This window comes from Leptonychotes weddellii, chromosome 7 (genome assembly GCF_054177405.1).
Source record: "Leptonychotes weddellii isolate Sample4059 chromosome 7, ASM5417740v2, whole genome shotgun sequence".
Classification (NCBI taxonomy): Eukaryota; Metazoa; Chordata; class Mammalia; order Carnivora; family Phocidae; genus Leptonychotes; species Leptonychotes weddellii.
This window is the reverse complement of record NC_138375.1, coordinates 42,284,882-42,297,743: the sequence shown is the minus strand read 5'-3', so window position 1 is coordinate 42,297,743 and position 12,862 is coordinate 42,284,882. Positions and strand designations below refer to the sequence as shown.

Here is a 12,862-nt window from a genome sequence, read left to right as displayed (position 1 = left end):
TAAAAACAAAATGACCATCTTTACCCTAGAAGAACTTGAAATTCCCAACGGTAAAGTTATAGCACAAACTGCAGTAACAAAAGGCTGCTACTTAGCCACTGGAAGCAAAGATCAGACCATTCGAATCTGGAGCTGCTCTAGAGGCCGAGGTAAGATTGATATTTGATGTTTCTTTTGTGATACAAGCTGTAGATTGGTAGAAGTAGAAACTTTTAATTGTATCTTGTTATCCTAAGAGTGTGTCATCTGCCAGAAGGCAGTTTTTTACTTTTCTATCCAGAAAGTTGCTCCCCCCAGGCTGATTGCAGTTTTGGAGATGAGGGTTTCTGATGCATTCTTAGAAGGGACACTGTCAAAGAAGGCAAGATGTTATAAGGATAGGACTGTTGAAATTTAGCAAGGCGTGGATCAGAGAAATGGAAAAGAGCTAGAGGTTTTAATGCACAAATGCAGGATAAATAACATATACCCAGTGTAGAAGCACATGTTTAAGTGTTAAAGCTCAGTTTATCCAAACTACAGGGACCCTCAGTCCTTCACTTTTCCCAAGCTTCTCTCTTTGAACAGAACTTTCACGTTCAATTTACAAATTGAGAGGAACTCCAGGCAGAGTGCACATGGCCTTTATAGTAAAAATTGAGCCTTTCTCTTTACAGCAGTCTTCTTTCTCCACTTCATTTAAAAACCGTAAAAGCTTTATCATCTTCATCCAAGTGCATTAATGCATAGGAAGCAAACAGCACAGTGCTGGCACATGGTTATAGCTTAGTCACTGGTAACTAATAGTGTTATTCTGGAAAACAGAATTTTTTAAAGAATTGTGAGCTGCTTTTGGACATACTATGGCTGATCCTCCCAAGTGGGGACAATATTAGGCCAAGAACACCCTCCAGAAGGGTAACCTCTAAGCTTATGGATGTCTAGTACAATGGTTTTCAGTCCTAGTCATGCAGCAAAATCACCAGGAGAGTTTCTGGAAAATGTGGGTGCCTGGACCCCACCTCAAATCTATTGAATCAGAACCTCTAGGAGTTGGGCCCTAACATAAATATTTTTAGAGGCTCCACCAGTGAGTTCCATATACATGGTAGGGATGAAGGACCACTGGTGAGTAGCATGTCAGGGGTGGAGGGACTTCTCATGTTGACTGCCATATTTGTCCCTTTTGTTGGCTTTCTTTTTTTTTTTTTAAAGATTTTATTTATTTATTTATTAGAGAATGAGCGAGAGAGAAACAGCATGAGAGGGGGGAGGGTCAGAGGGAGAAGCAGGCTCCCCGCCGAGCCGGGAGCCCGATGCGGGACTCGATCCCAGGATCCTGGGATCATGACCTGAGCCGAAGGCAGTCGCTCAACCGACTGAGCCACCCAGGCGCCCCTTTTTGTTGGCTTTCTTGCCAACTAGAAGAAGGAATCCTGTCCTGCCAACTTTGGAGAATCTGGAGTTGTGTTACCACCTGGGTCCACAGTTCAGTTGAACACTCATTTTCCCAGACAGACAATATTCTTAATGTGCTTAAGTTGCCAGAACAGCCTGTAAAAGCTTGTTTCACCTAAATTAGTTAGACTCGTATTAAAACTCTGTATAATAACATTTCCATGAGCAAATGAGGTCTGAATTCTAAGTAACCAAACTAACGGACTTTTAAACCACAAACTGTGTTGTGAACTGCTGGGGACTTCACGTGTGTAGTTTCGCTGTCTTGAGCACCCACTGACCTCCTTTTAATCTGCAGGGGTGATGATTTTGAAATTACCCTTTCTGAAGAGAAGAGGAGGCGGTATAGACCCAACTGTTAAAGAACGCCTTTGGTTGACACTCCATTGGCCCAAGGATCAACCAACACAGCTGGTATCCAGCTGTTTTGGGTAAGTCTTTTTTTGGTCACGCTCTCTCGGACATATTTTGTTTTCCACTCTAGCTTGAGGAATTCCTAGGCTTCTCTTTCTAGACACACAAGAAGGAAAAAGCAGTGGTGAAGGCTTATATCATCATGGGCCATTTGTAATAGAAAAACCATGAGACAAATTCCTATGCTATCTAATAATAGTACTGAGAAAACCAGTAAGTATAGCCTGGTGGTTCAGAGCGTGGACTCTAAAGTCAGGCAGAACTACATTTCAGAATCAGTCTCTTATCTTCTGTGTGTTCATGAGCATGACCCTTTACTCTGAGCTTTAGTTACTTCATATGTAAAAGAGGGAGCTTACAGAATTTCCTGTCTCTTAGGGCGATTATAGCCATTCACTGAACAAAATGTATTGAGTACTGGCTTCTAAGTGCAGACAAGGGCCCTGCTTTTAAATGAAATGACAGTTAAAGCATATAAAAATCCTCCCCCCCCCCCAAATGTTGATCACGGCCCTACTCCCCCACACTGTCCCAAAAAAGAGAGAGAGAGGGTATGTCATAAAGCTTTGGGCTATGCAAATTATGGTGGCATTTTACAGTTAAAGCTGTTAGGAAAATCTGTTCCAAAGGTAGTGCAGTACATTCATGTCATTCAAAAAGAATGCAGGAACATAGTGAAGTACTTACTCTGTCTTCTCAAGCAACCAGATTCCCTTCCCCAGGGGCAGTGACTCCTTGTTTTTGTGTGTGTTCTTTCTGAGCTATTTTGTGCATATTTCAGAATATGCAGTTTCTTCTCCTTAAAAGAACAGTTAGCAAAATTATTTTGCAGCGGAGGGCCCCTACTCTCTGTCCCCAAATCCGCTTGTTTCAGATTGCTTGTGAAAGAGAACTTGTGCTTGTTTTTCCTTCACAGAGGCGAGCTGTTGCTGTGGGATCTCACTCAGTCTTGGAGACGGAAATATACCCTTTTTAGTGCCTCATCAGAAGGGCAGAATCATTCAAGAATTGTATTTAATTTATGTCCTTTACAAACTGAGGATGACAAACAGCTGCTGCTCTCCACATCAATGGATAGAGATGTAAGAACTGCTTATTTTGCATTTAGCATTGTAGAGCGCGGATTTATGACTTGGATGGGATTAGAGGGCTTTTGAAACCATCCATCAGTTCTCAGGCCCCACCTTTGACCCCTGAGCCAAGCCCAGACCAATCTCAGAGTTAACTGTTACTGATCAGCACTAACTATGTCAACAGCAGAGAGTTTGAGGAAAGGTGAGGAACCACCAAGATAGATGCCTTTTTGTTAAAGCAGATATGTTAAAGAATTGTAGATGTGTCCAGGGAAGGATGTGTGAGATCATCATGCTTTGGCTTTAAAATATCCTTGTCTATAGTTTAGGTAGAGAAACATCTGTTCTTGGTGAAATCTCCAAGAGAGAATTGGCTTTATTTAAGAGTCTATGACTATTGTTTTGCAGTTAAGCTAGGCTTATTTGATACACTGTTTTCTCCTAAGCTCCTCTGTTAAACAAGTGAAGATTAAATATGTAGCACTCTCCTTCCCCTGGATATAAGATATTTTGCTTTTTGAGAGAGCTCCTGTCATTTTCCAGGGTCCTCAGGCCATCTTCATTATTAGTTAGGGTTTGCCAAATGAGGAGATTACCAATGCTGTAATAAAGTAGAAACGCCAGTGGACTCTGGGAAATGGGAGGCCTGGGTCTGGTTTATTCACTGTATGACCCTGAATTCAGTTGACATCACTGGGAATAAATGTATTCTAAGATCCCTTTGAGCTCTATAATTTATTACTTTTTTTTTCTAAAAGACACTTTTTCCAGTACCTACTGGAATAGTTAAATTACATTATTCTTACCCATTCTTTGAGTCCATCCTACTTGAGATGTTCATTCTTTTTCCAGTTTCTCAGATCTTTTTTTATTTTTAGACCCTAACCCTTGATCTTTCAGGTAAAATGTTGGGACATGGCCACCCTTGAGTGCTGCTGGACCCTGCCTTCCCTTGGTGGGTTTGCCTATAGCCTGGCTTTCTCTCCTGTGGACATGGGCTGTTTGGCCATAGGCGTTGGGGATGGCATGATCCGCGTATGGAATACACTCTCCATCAAGAACAACTATGATGTGAAAAATTTTTGGCAGGGTGTCAAGTCCAAGGTTACAGCGGTAAGGATGATTTATTTGAGCTTGCTCTGAACTTTTTTCCAAATAAGTAATTCTTGTAGTAAGAAATTAAAAATGACCTGGATGTGCATTCATAGAAGATTCATTTAAGTTATAATATAAACACATATTGAATGGTATCAGACTGTTAAAAATGATAATGTGGCTCTTTGATGTGGAAAGGTGTTGATGATTCATGAAAAATGAAAATAGAAAACAAGAAATGCAGATTACACAACAATATGTATATGGTTTTTGTTTTTCTCTAGTCTAAAATCAGTAAATGTTTGGTTTTAAAAGGAAAACCATACAGAATTGGCCAAATCACTATGTTGTACACCTGAAACTAATATAACATTGTACGTCAACTATACTTCAATAAAAAAATAATAATAGAGACTGCCTGGGTGGTGCATAGTTGGTTAAGCATCCGACTCTTGGTTTTTTTAGCTCAGGTTGGGATCTCAAGGTTGTGAGATCGAGCCCCACACGGGGACTCAGCGCTCAGTGTGGAGTCGGCTTGAGATTCTCTCTGTCTCTCAAATAAATAAATCTTTAAAATAAAAAATAAAATAATAACAATATAAAGAGAAAAAAAGAAAACCAAACCGTACGGAAGTGTAGAACGCAAAAAATATTCCAACCTTCCACTGTATTCTCCCACTTCTATAATGCAGAGAACCACAGTTGGCAAATTTTATTAATAGAATCCTATTTTCTAAACTGTTATGTATCCCCACTCAACAGTGTATCATGCACATTTAAATGTTTGAACCTATTTTTGTTTTTTTCAACTGTATATATTTAACTTTATTCACAAAAAAATATCTGGAAAGATACAAAATTGGCAATGGGGTGTTTTGGATGGTGGGATTACTAGTGATTTTTACTTTGTTTAATGCTTGTTTCTTTTAAATAATGAAAATTTGTTGCATTTAAAATTAGAAGATACCAAGAGCACGAAAGTTGTCCGTTTGAATGCTTAAAGGATAACCTGACGGTCCCCTTAACGGGATGCGCCTTTCCTCATGTTTTGTAGCTGTGCTGGCACCCAACCAAGGAAGGCTGCTTAGCTTTTGGCACTGATGACGGGAAGGTGGGATTGTACGACACCTACTCCAACAAGTAAGAAATAGAAGATTGTTTGGCCCACTGACCGTAATGTCATTGATGGAGTTAATTTTGATTCCTAAACCTGGATGTACATCATAATTGGCCTGGGAAACATCTTTAAGATCCTGGCTGTGAGACTGAGGCTTACAACTTGAAATTTTATTTTTAAAAAATTTTTCAGGTGATAGTGGTTCAGCCTATCCAACCTGTGGTTACCACTAAAATAAACCATTTGCTTTTGTTTTCCTTCATCTTTCCTTACAGAAGTTTTCAGGCATCCATGAACATTGAAAGCCTAGTACAAAGAACGGCTCTGTGCCTTCCATCTAGACTCACCAGTTGTTAACATTTCGCCATACTTGCCTTATCTTTGCACACCTAAAATTAACAGTAATTCCATAATAAGATCTCATATCCAGTCCATATACAGATTTCTTCAGTTGAGCCAAAAATGTTTTTCTTAGCAATTTTTTTTCAAATTCATTTCAAATAGGGTTCAACACATTGCATTTTGTTATGTCTCTTTAGTCTCTCTTATTCTAGAAGAACACCCCCACTTCTATCCATAACATTCCCTTTTCAGTTTGAAGATTCCAGATAAGTTTTTGGTGAGAATATTCTACATTTTGGACTTACCTGGTGATTTCTTTGTGGCGATTTCTAACTCATTTCAGTATTCCCGATATTTCCGACAAGCTGGAAGTTGTATCTAGAGCTTCATTGTCCATTCCAGTAGTCTTTAGCCACAGCTGACTACTGGGATGTGCTGTAAGCCTAAATACACTGCAAAGACAGTCTCCCCCCAACCTCAAAAATGTAAAATACCTCAATAATTATTTTATTTTGGTATTTTAAAAGATAATACTTTTGTATATTGAGCTAAATAAAATATACTATGAAAATTGAACTTCACTTATTTCTTTTGCTTCTTTGGATTTGAATGTGGCTCCAGGAAAGCTTTAAGTTGCATATGTGGCTCGGACGTATGGCTCGCTTTATGAATCTACTGAACCCACAGCTATCCTAGCTGCTTGATTAGATTCCAGACCTGCGCTGTTCACTTTGGTAGCCCCATGTGGCCATTTATAGTTAAAATAATTAAAATTAAATTGGATTAGAAGTTAAGTTCCTTGTTTCTCATGAGCCACATTTCGAGTGCACAAGGCCCAGTGCTTATTGAACGGCACTGTTCTAGAGCAGGGATTGGAGAGCCATGGCTCATTACTAAAGAATGGTTCTACCTTTTTAAATTATTGGGGAAAAAAAAACCCAAAAGACCATTTCATGACATGAAAATTAAATAAAATTATGGTGTCCACAGATAAGGCTTTATTGGAACCCAGTGGCGCTCCCTTGTTTCCACCTTATCAGAAGCTGCTTCATAGTGCCAGAGCAGAGCGAGAGATGTGACAGAGGCCTCGTGGCTCAGAAAGCCTGAATATATACTGGCTGGCCCTTTCCAGGATAAGTTTGCCAACCCCTATTCTAGATCATTCATTTCTAAGTGAGAATTACTTACTACACTGCAGAGTTAATCTTTTTTATATGCAGTTTTTAAGTACATATGTAAAACCTATATGCAGTTAGTTACCTGCATTTTTTGTTCCGCAGTTAGTTAACTCCATTTTTTAATTCTCAAAAAAATAATACACTATTTCAAAGAGGCACTGAAGAAAATAAAACCATATTTCAATTTGAATAGCTCTGTGTCATCACAAAATTGTTTACTAATTCTATTAAATTAATATATTCTGGTTATTATAAACTGAATATCCAAACGAACCCAGGAAAGGTGTGTAGTAGGAGGAAGGGTGCTGCCGTAGACATGCTGTTGGGCAGTATTCAGCCAGAACTACTTATCCTATTTCTTTGAGCCCAAAGAAATTGGGTTTTATTGTCCAGAATGATAATGATGCATGTGCCAGAAACATGGAAGTAAATAAGTCAACACCTAGTTTGGTCGTGGGTTCTGGACTCTAGGAATTCTCACATCATACAGAGAACACGGTTTATGATAAAGGTAACAGCCAAACTGCCCTTTACTGACACCTCATATGTCATTAACCACCCCAGCCTTCCACATAACCCTCAAGAGCAAGATTTCTTCAGTCAAAAACTTCCAACTTCTCTAAAATCTTGTCTTAGTTTAAGAATGTGATGTTAATGACAGGGTAAACCTGAAATGACTTCTGGTCTTTTACTTGAAAGTGAGGTGGGTCCATCTGTATGATGATAATAGACGCTCTGCAGTAACCTTAGTTCTGGGCTGAACAGTTTGCATTTTCTATCTTGTTCTATTTTTCTCTAGTTGTGATAACCTTTACACTGCTTGTAACTACAGTAACATTAGAATATATGACATTTAAGTGAAGTGGGCAACTGGGAGGGGAGAGAGGAAAAATCCCAAACTGGCCAGACTCGAGGGGAGAGGGATAACATTTTTTTCTGGGTAAAGTACATTTGGGACTTAATCATTTTGATGGCAGATATCATTACATGGTACTTTATTTAAGTGTTGGCTTCTCCACAATCAGCTATTTGGAGAAGGATACTGTTAAATTGTTTTGCTCAAATATCAGCAACATAGATAAGAACCTTTTAGAAAAAGATGGGTCTGTTTCCCACTGTGCCTTCTGTTTAAATTTTTGTCATCCCCTTTCCCCCCAGACCTCCACAGATTTCTAGCACATATCATAAGAAGACTGTATACACTTTAGCCTGGGGGCCACCACTACCCCCCATTTCACTCGGTAAGTACGAGAGCCATTCTCTAGCAAACATGAGAGCACTCTCTTTCTTTCAGTTTAATTGTAAGATATTCAAGCTAGAAAGTCATAAATATTCTAGTACGGTGACTGCTTATACAGACTGCTGTGTCCCCCCAAGGATCCATGAGGGCAGTCATAGCAGGTGATAAGTTAGAAACATTCACACATAATAAGAACCCCCAAACTCTAAAGCATTATTTGGTCTCTTCGAGTTGAATTTTTTCATTGTGCATATAGTTCCTCATGCTGGCCTCTGGTGCCCAGCCTAATGTGCTGTCACTAAAATTTGCTATCACTTTTTAATTTTATCAGAATTACAATGGTATTTGACTATATTAATGGAGTAATGATCATCTGTTTTCACCTATAGTTAAAGCAAACTTAGAATTCCTCAAATGATCTCTTTTTGTCCTCACTGTACTCTGACCCTTTACCTCTTCTTGCTCCTCAGCCTTATCTTTATTATCCCTAAAGTGATATCCAAGTAATCGCAGTACATAGAGAAAATAATGTAAATCATCAGAACTCAAGCAGCATTGCAGTTGTAGGTCATTCCTTCATTCATTCAACAACTTGAATGAATCCTTGGATCCTTGATTTGTGCCACGCATAGTTCTAGCAGTGGTGAAAATAAAACTTGTCCTTACAGAAACCCATAAGAACCACTGTTTGCTTCTTAAAAGTCAAAAAGAGGATTGCTGTAATACTAAACAAATCATTGCTTTGAGGACAGCTCCTTATAGTTAGTCATAGGAAGTCCTGCAGCTCCGTATATTTAAATGCCCACAGAGTGGAGTGCTCATTTCTGAAAGAAAAGGTAAATTCTCATAAACATTGCGAACATGTTTTTTGATCCCAGCTTTGGCACCCATACTATCTGAATGGCAGAAGAATGTTTAAAGCAAATATGCTGCATTATAAATATTACTGTAGAATTAGTGCATCTTCTTACTTATCCCAACAGCTGTGTTCATATGCAACTTTATTCCAATGTATTAATAAAATTCTTTTAAAATAACCCATAGTATAGCAACAAATAGTTAAGCTGATGAAATGCAAAACTGATAAACTTTCTTTTCTTATCTTATAGGAGGAGAAGGAGACAGACCTTCCCTCACTTTATACAGCTGTGGAGGGGAAGGGATTGTCTTACAGCATAACCCCTGGAAGCTTGGTGGAGAGGCCTATGATATCAACAAACTCATCAGGGACACCAATTCAATCAAAGTGGGTTCTTGTGGTCTAAAGTCTTCTCTGAATCTCTAATCTTCTTGGTTTCCCATCTTGCATCATAAATGCCATTATTAGAGATATCCATTATGCTAATCAGATTCCTTAGATGTTCCTAAAAGCCTCAATGAATTTGTGATTTGTAACACATAATGTAGAAATCTTTATCTCTGAGTAAAGCAAGGAACTTAACCAAACACACACATACATACACACACAAGTTTTGTCTCAATTATCATGGTGATCTATGATAAATTTTCAGATCTTGGATATAAAGCATCCTTTTCAGGCCAGCCACTTCCTCCAGAGTGAGACTTTGATAAAAAGTAATATGGTGGCCAAGTATGGCTGCAAAGTATTTTGCTCAAGACAGAATAACCATTTCATTTTTAATTTTTTAGTGAAATAATTACAGAATTTACACAAAAATAATACACCTAGTTCCCTTATATCCTTGACCCAGATACCCACATTTAATCACTTTTGCCTTACCATTTTTCAATCTGTGCCAGAACTGCCTTTTGAAGTGAAACCATAATGTTGAGAATTCCTTATTCTTGCAAATGAGCATTTTATTGGTGCTCATTATTTTTTAATGACTAGCAAAAATAACATTTAATCATAAATTGAATTATTTTTATCAACTATATTCTTTCATTAAATATTATCTCAACATTAACATTCAACAATGAATAAAAGAGACAAAATTTCTATTCCTAAGGAGCTTTTAGTTTTGTGGTAGTTGAATATATGGATCAGAACTTCATACAAGGAGGGGCACCTGGCTGACTCAGTCAATGGAGCATACTACTTTTTTTTTTTTTTTTAAGATTTTATTTTTTATTTGAGAGAGTGAATGAGAGAGAGAGAGAACACAAGTGGGGAGGGGCAGAGGGAGAGGAAGAAGCAGACTCCCTACTCAGCAGGGGTTTGATCCCAGGACTCCAGGATCATGACCTGAGCTGAAGGCAGATGCTTAACCAACTGAGCCACCCAGGCGCCCCAGAGCATGCAACTCTTGATCTCAGGGTTGTGGGTTTGAGCCCCATGTTGGATGTAGAGATTACTTAAAAATAAAAACTTAGAAAAAAAAAAACTTCATACAAGGAGTTTGGGCTGGAGTTAGAAATTTGGAATTCCTGGGGCACCTGGGTGGCTCCGTCGGTTAAGCATCCAACTCTTGATTTTGGTTCAGGTCATGATCTCGGGGTGATGAGATTGAGCTCTGCGTCAGGCTCCGTGCTGGGCGTGGAGCCTGCTTGGGATTCTCTCTTTCCCTCCCCTTTGCCCTTCCCCAACTGCTTGAGCACTCACTCATTCTCTCCCTTAAAAAAAAAAAATTTGGAATTCTTTCAGATGAATGGTAGCTGAAGAAGCTGTAGGCATATATGAGATGGTCTAAAGAGATAAGAAGACAAGGGGGACAGCCTTGGGGAAACACCAACAGTTGGGAGAAAAAAAAAAAACAGAAGGAAAAGAAACAGAAATAGACAGGAAGAGAACCAGGGTAGTGTATATAAAGCTTTTGTTAAGGAGACATGACCCCCATGTTATCAAGCCAGTGGACATGTTAACATTCTCTGTTGTGGGATCAAAATCATTTTAATGAAGTTCATTTCATAAGGTTAGGCATTGTAAACATTTAGTATTTACTGGCCTCTCTCTTTTGTCCCAATTAAGGAAATTACAATTAGAATGCTTGCTTTTAGTAACTCTTGTAGTAACTCTAACTATGTAGGTTATTTACAAGTTGCATAATTAGAACATTTTAAAACTCTAGGGATTTTTTTTCTCATGTTGTCATCGTTGATTTGTAAGATATGCAGAGAGAAGAACAATGCTTTTAGTCAAGATTGGTTTGTTTTGCTTTCTAGTATAAATTGCCTGTACACACAGAGATCAGCTGGAAAGCAGATGGCAAAATCATGGCTCTTGGCAACGAAGACGGGTATGTGTTTGTTTCTTTAAAAAACAAAACAAAACCAGAAAACTTTGTAATTGCACATACATTTGATCAAAAGCTGATTAATGCCATCTATAATGTTAGTTGGGGCAGCCTGTTGAATATGATATTCTGATCTGTCCTTGATACCCATGAATGATCCAGGAGCTCCCTACATCTTTGAGAATGCAAAATAAGCTAGGTATTTACAGTCTAAAGGAATGTTTGCCTATTCAGTGTTTGGGCTGTTTTATGCTTCACAAAATGCTCATCTACTGCACTACTTACTGCACTGAATTGCCTAAATCTTTCTTCATTTTTTTAAAATAAGCCTGGGCAGAAATGCTTTTTAGACCTCACTGTGCATTTTCTGATGTTGATCATAGCAGCATAGTCCTAATTTAGCCATTGGTTCATTAATTCTTCTTTTAGCTTTTCCATAGCACCATTTATCACAAGAGCCTGATAAACACAACTTTACAGAGATTGTTGGGATTTTTTTAAAGCTAAATATACTTGTTGAAAGAACAGCCTTTTGTATCTGGTTCTCTTTAAGAGAGTGACCTTTGCAGTGATAGATAGGGTTATCCTATTCCATTTCACCTTTAGTTGAATGATGGAATGAGGGAGATTCCTGTTTGCATTAGATTGTAATTTGATCATCTATCTTCTCGTGTATTTGTTATTACAGATCAATAGAAATATTTCAGGTTCCCAGCCTGAAACTGATATGCACCATCCAGCAGCATCACAAGCTTGTGAATACCATTAGCTGGCATCATGAGCATGGCAGTCAGCCGGAGCTGAGCTATCTGATGGCCTCTGGGTCCAACAATGCAGTCATTTATGTGCACAACCTAAAGACTGTCATAGGTAACTTTGGTTTCTTACACACTGGGGTGATAACTGTTCAGCTGCTTCGCATTCCAAGTTGTATACCTTTTTACGTGCTTCTTGGTATTAAAATGTTATTCTCACTGGTTTTTTCTGCTTTCAAAAGTAACATATTCTTCTTAATTAAAATAAGACGGGTGCCTGGGTGGCTCAGTCGGTTACTCATCAGACTCTTGGTTTCAGCTCAGGCCAGAACTTGGGGTGGTGAGATGGAGCCCCGCATAGGTGGTTAAACGAGCCCCTTTTTTAAATATGAAAGAAGTGAGATTACTTTTTTCCTAATATGAAGAAATTATAATCTAACACTACACTGTTTCGAGAGTACTGCCCAAGTATAGGCTGTCAGCCATAGTGAAAATAGTTGACATTTTTATTTTCTCTAGAATTTCCCATAGTTTTCTAAGAATCCTTATCTGTAACAACAAAAAAAATTGATTCTAGCAGTGGTTCCCTCACATTAAAAGCATATGGAAAAACTATTAAACTAGAGACAGACTTTCCTAACAATAAGTAGTAGACAGTGTGTAACTAATGAGCATGATATGTTAGAAAGCTTATCCTGGTCTTTATTATTAGTGGGATTCCAAATTAAGCATCCACTTGGCAGAGGGCATTAACTTAATTCACCAGAGCAATGCAGATCTTTGTCTACTTTAACACTAACATCTCAGTTTGTTTTTTGTTTTTTTTTTTTTAAAGATTTATTTATTTATTTGAGAGAGCGAGAATGAGAGAGAGAGAGTACATGAGAGGGGGTAGGGTTAGAGGGAGAAGCAGGCTCCTTGCTGAGCAGGGAGCCCGATGCGGGACTCGATCCAGGGACTCCAGGATCATGACCTGAGCCGAAGGCAGTCGCTTAACCAACTGAGCCACCCAGGCGC

The 12,862-nt window shown here is 38.7% G+C and overlaps 1 protein-coding gene across 5 annotated transcripts in view; it reads left to right on the top strand.

Annotated features, from left to right (window-relative positions):
- GEMIN5 (gem nuclear organelle associated protein 5) overlaps window positions 1–12,862 on the top strand; it is a 46,838-nt gene that overhangs the window by 5,636 nt on the left and 28,340 nt on the right. For 3 of the 5 annotated variants that reach the window (XM_081826217.1, XM_081826213.1, XM_081826214.1), the window contains exons 5-13: window positions 30–149; window positions 1,736–1,868; window positions 2,768–2,933; window positions 3,825–4,037; window positions 5,074–5,159; window positions 7,815–7,897; window positions 9,006–9,142; window positions 11,020–11,093; window positions 11,779–11,960. In XM_081826217.1, the coding sequence (XP_081682343.1) occupies window positions 30–149; window positions 1,736–1,868; window positions 2,768–2,933; window positions 3,825–4,037; window positions 5,074–5,159; window positions 7,815–7,897; window positions 9,006–9,142; window positions 11,020–11,093; window positions 11,779–11,960 (1,194 nt within the window). The remainder of the gene's footprint in view (window positions 1–29; window positions 150–1,735; window positions 1,869–2,767; window positions 2,934–3,824; window positions 4,038–5,073; window positions 5,160–7,814; window positions 7,898–9,005; window positions 9,143–11,019; window positions 11,094–11,778; window positions 11,961–12,862) is intronic. The other 2 variants (XM_081826216.1, XM_081826215.1) reach the window with 1 other exon arrangement.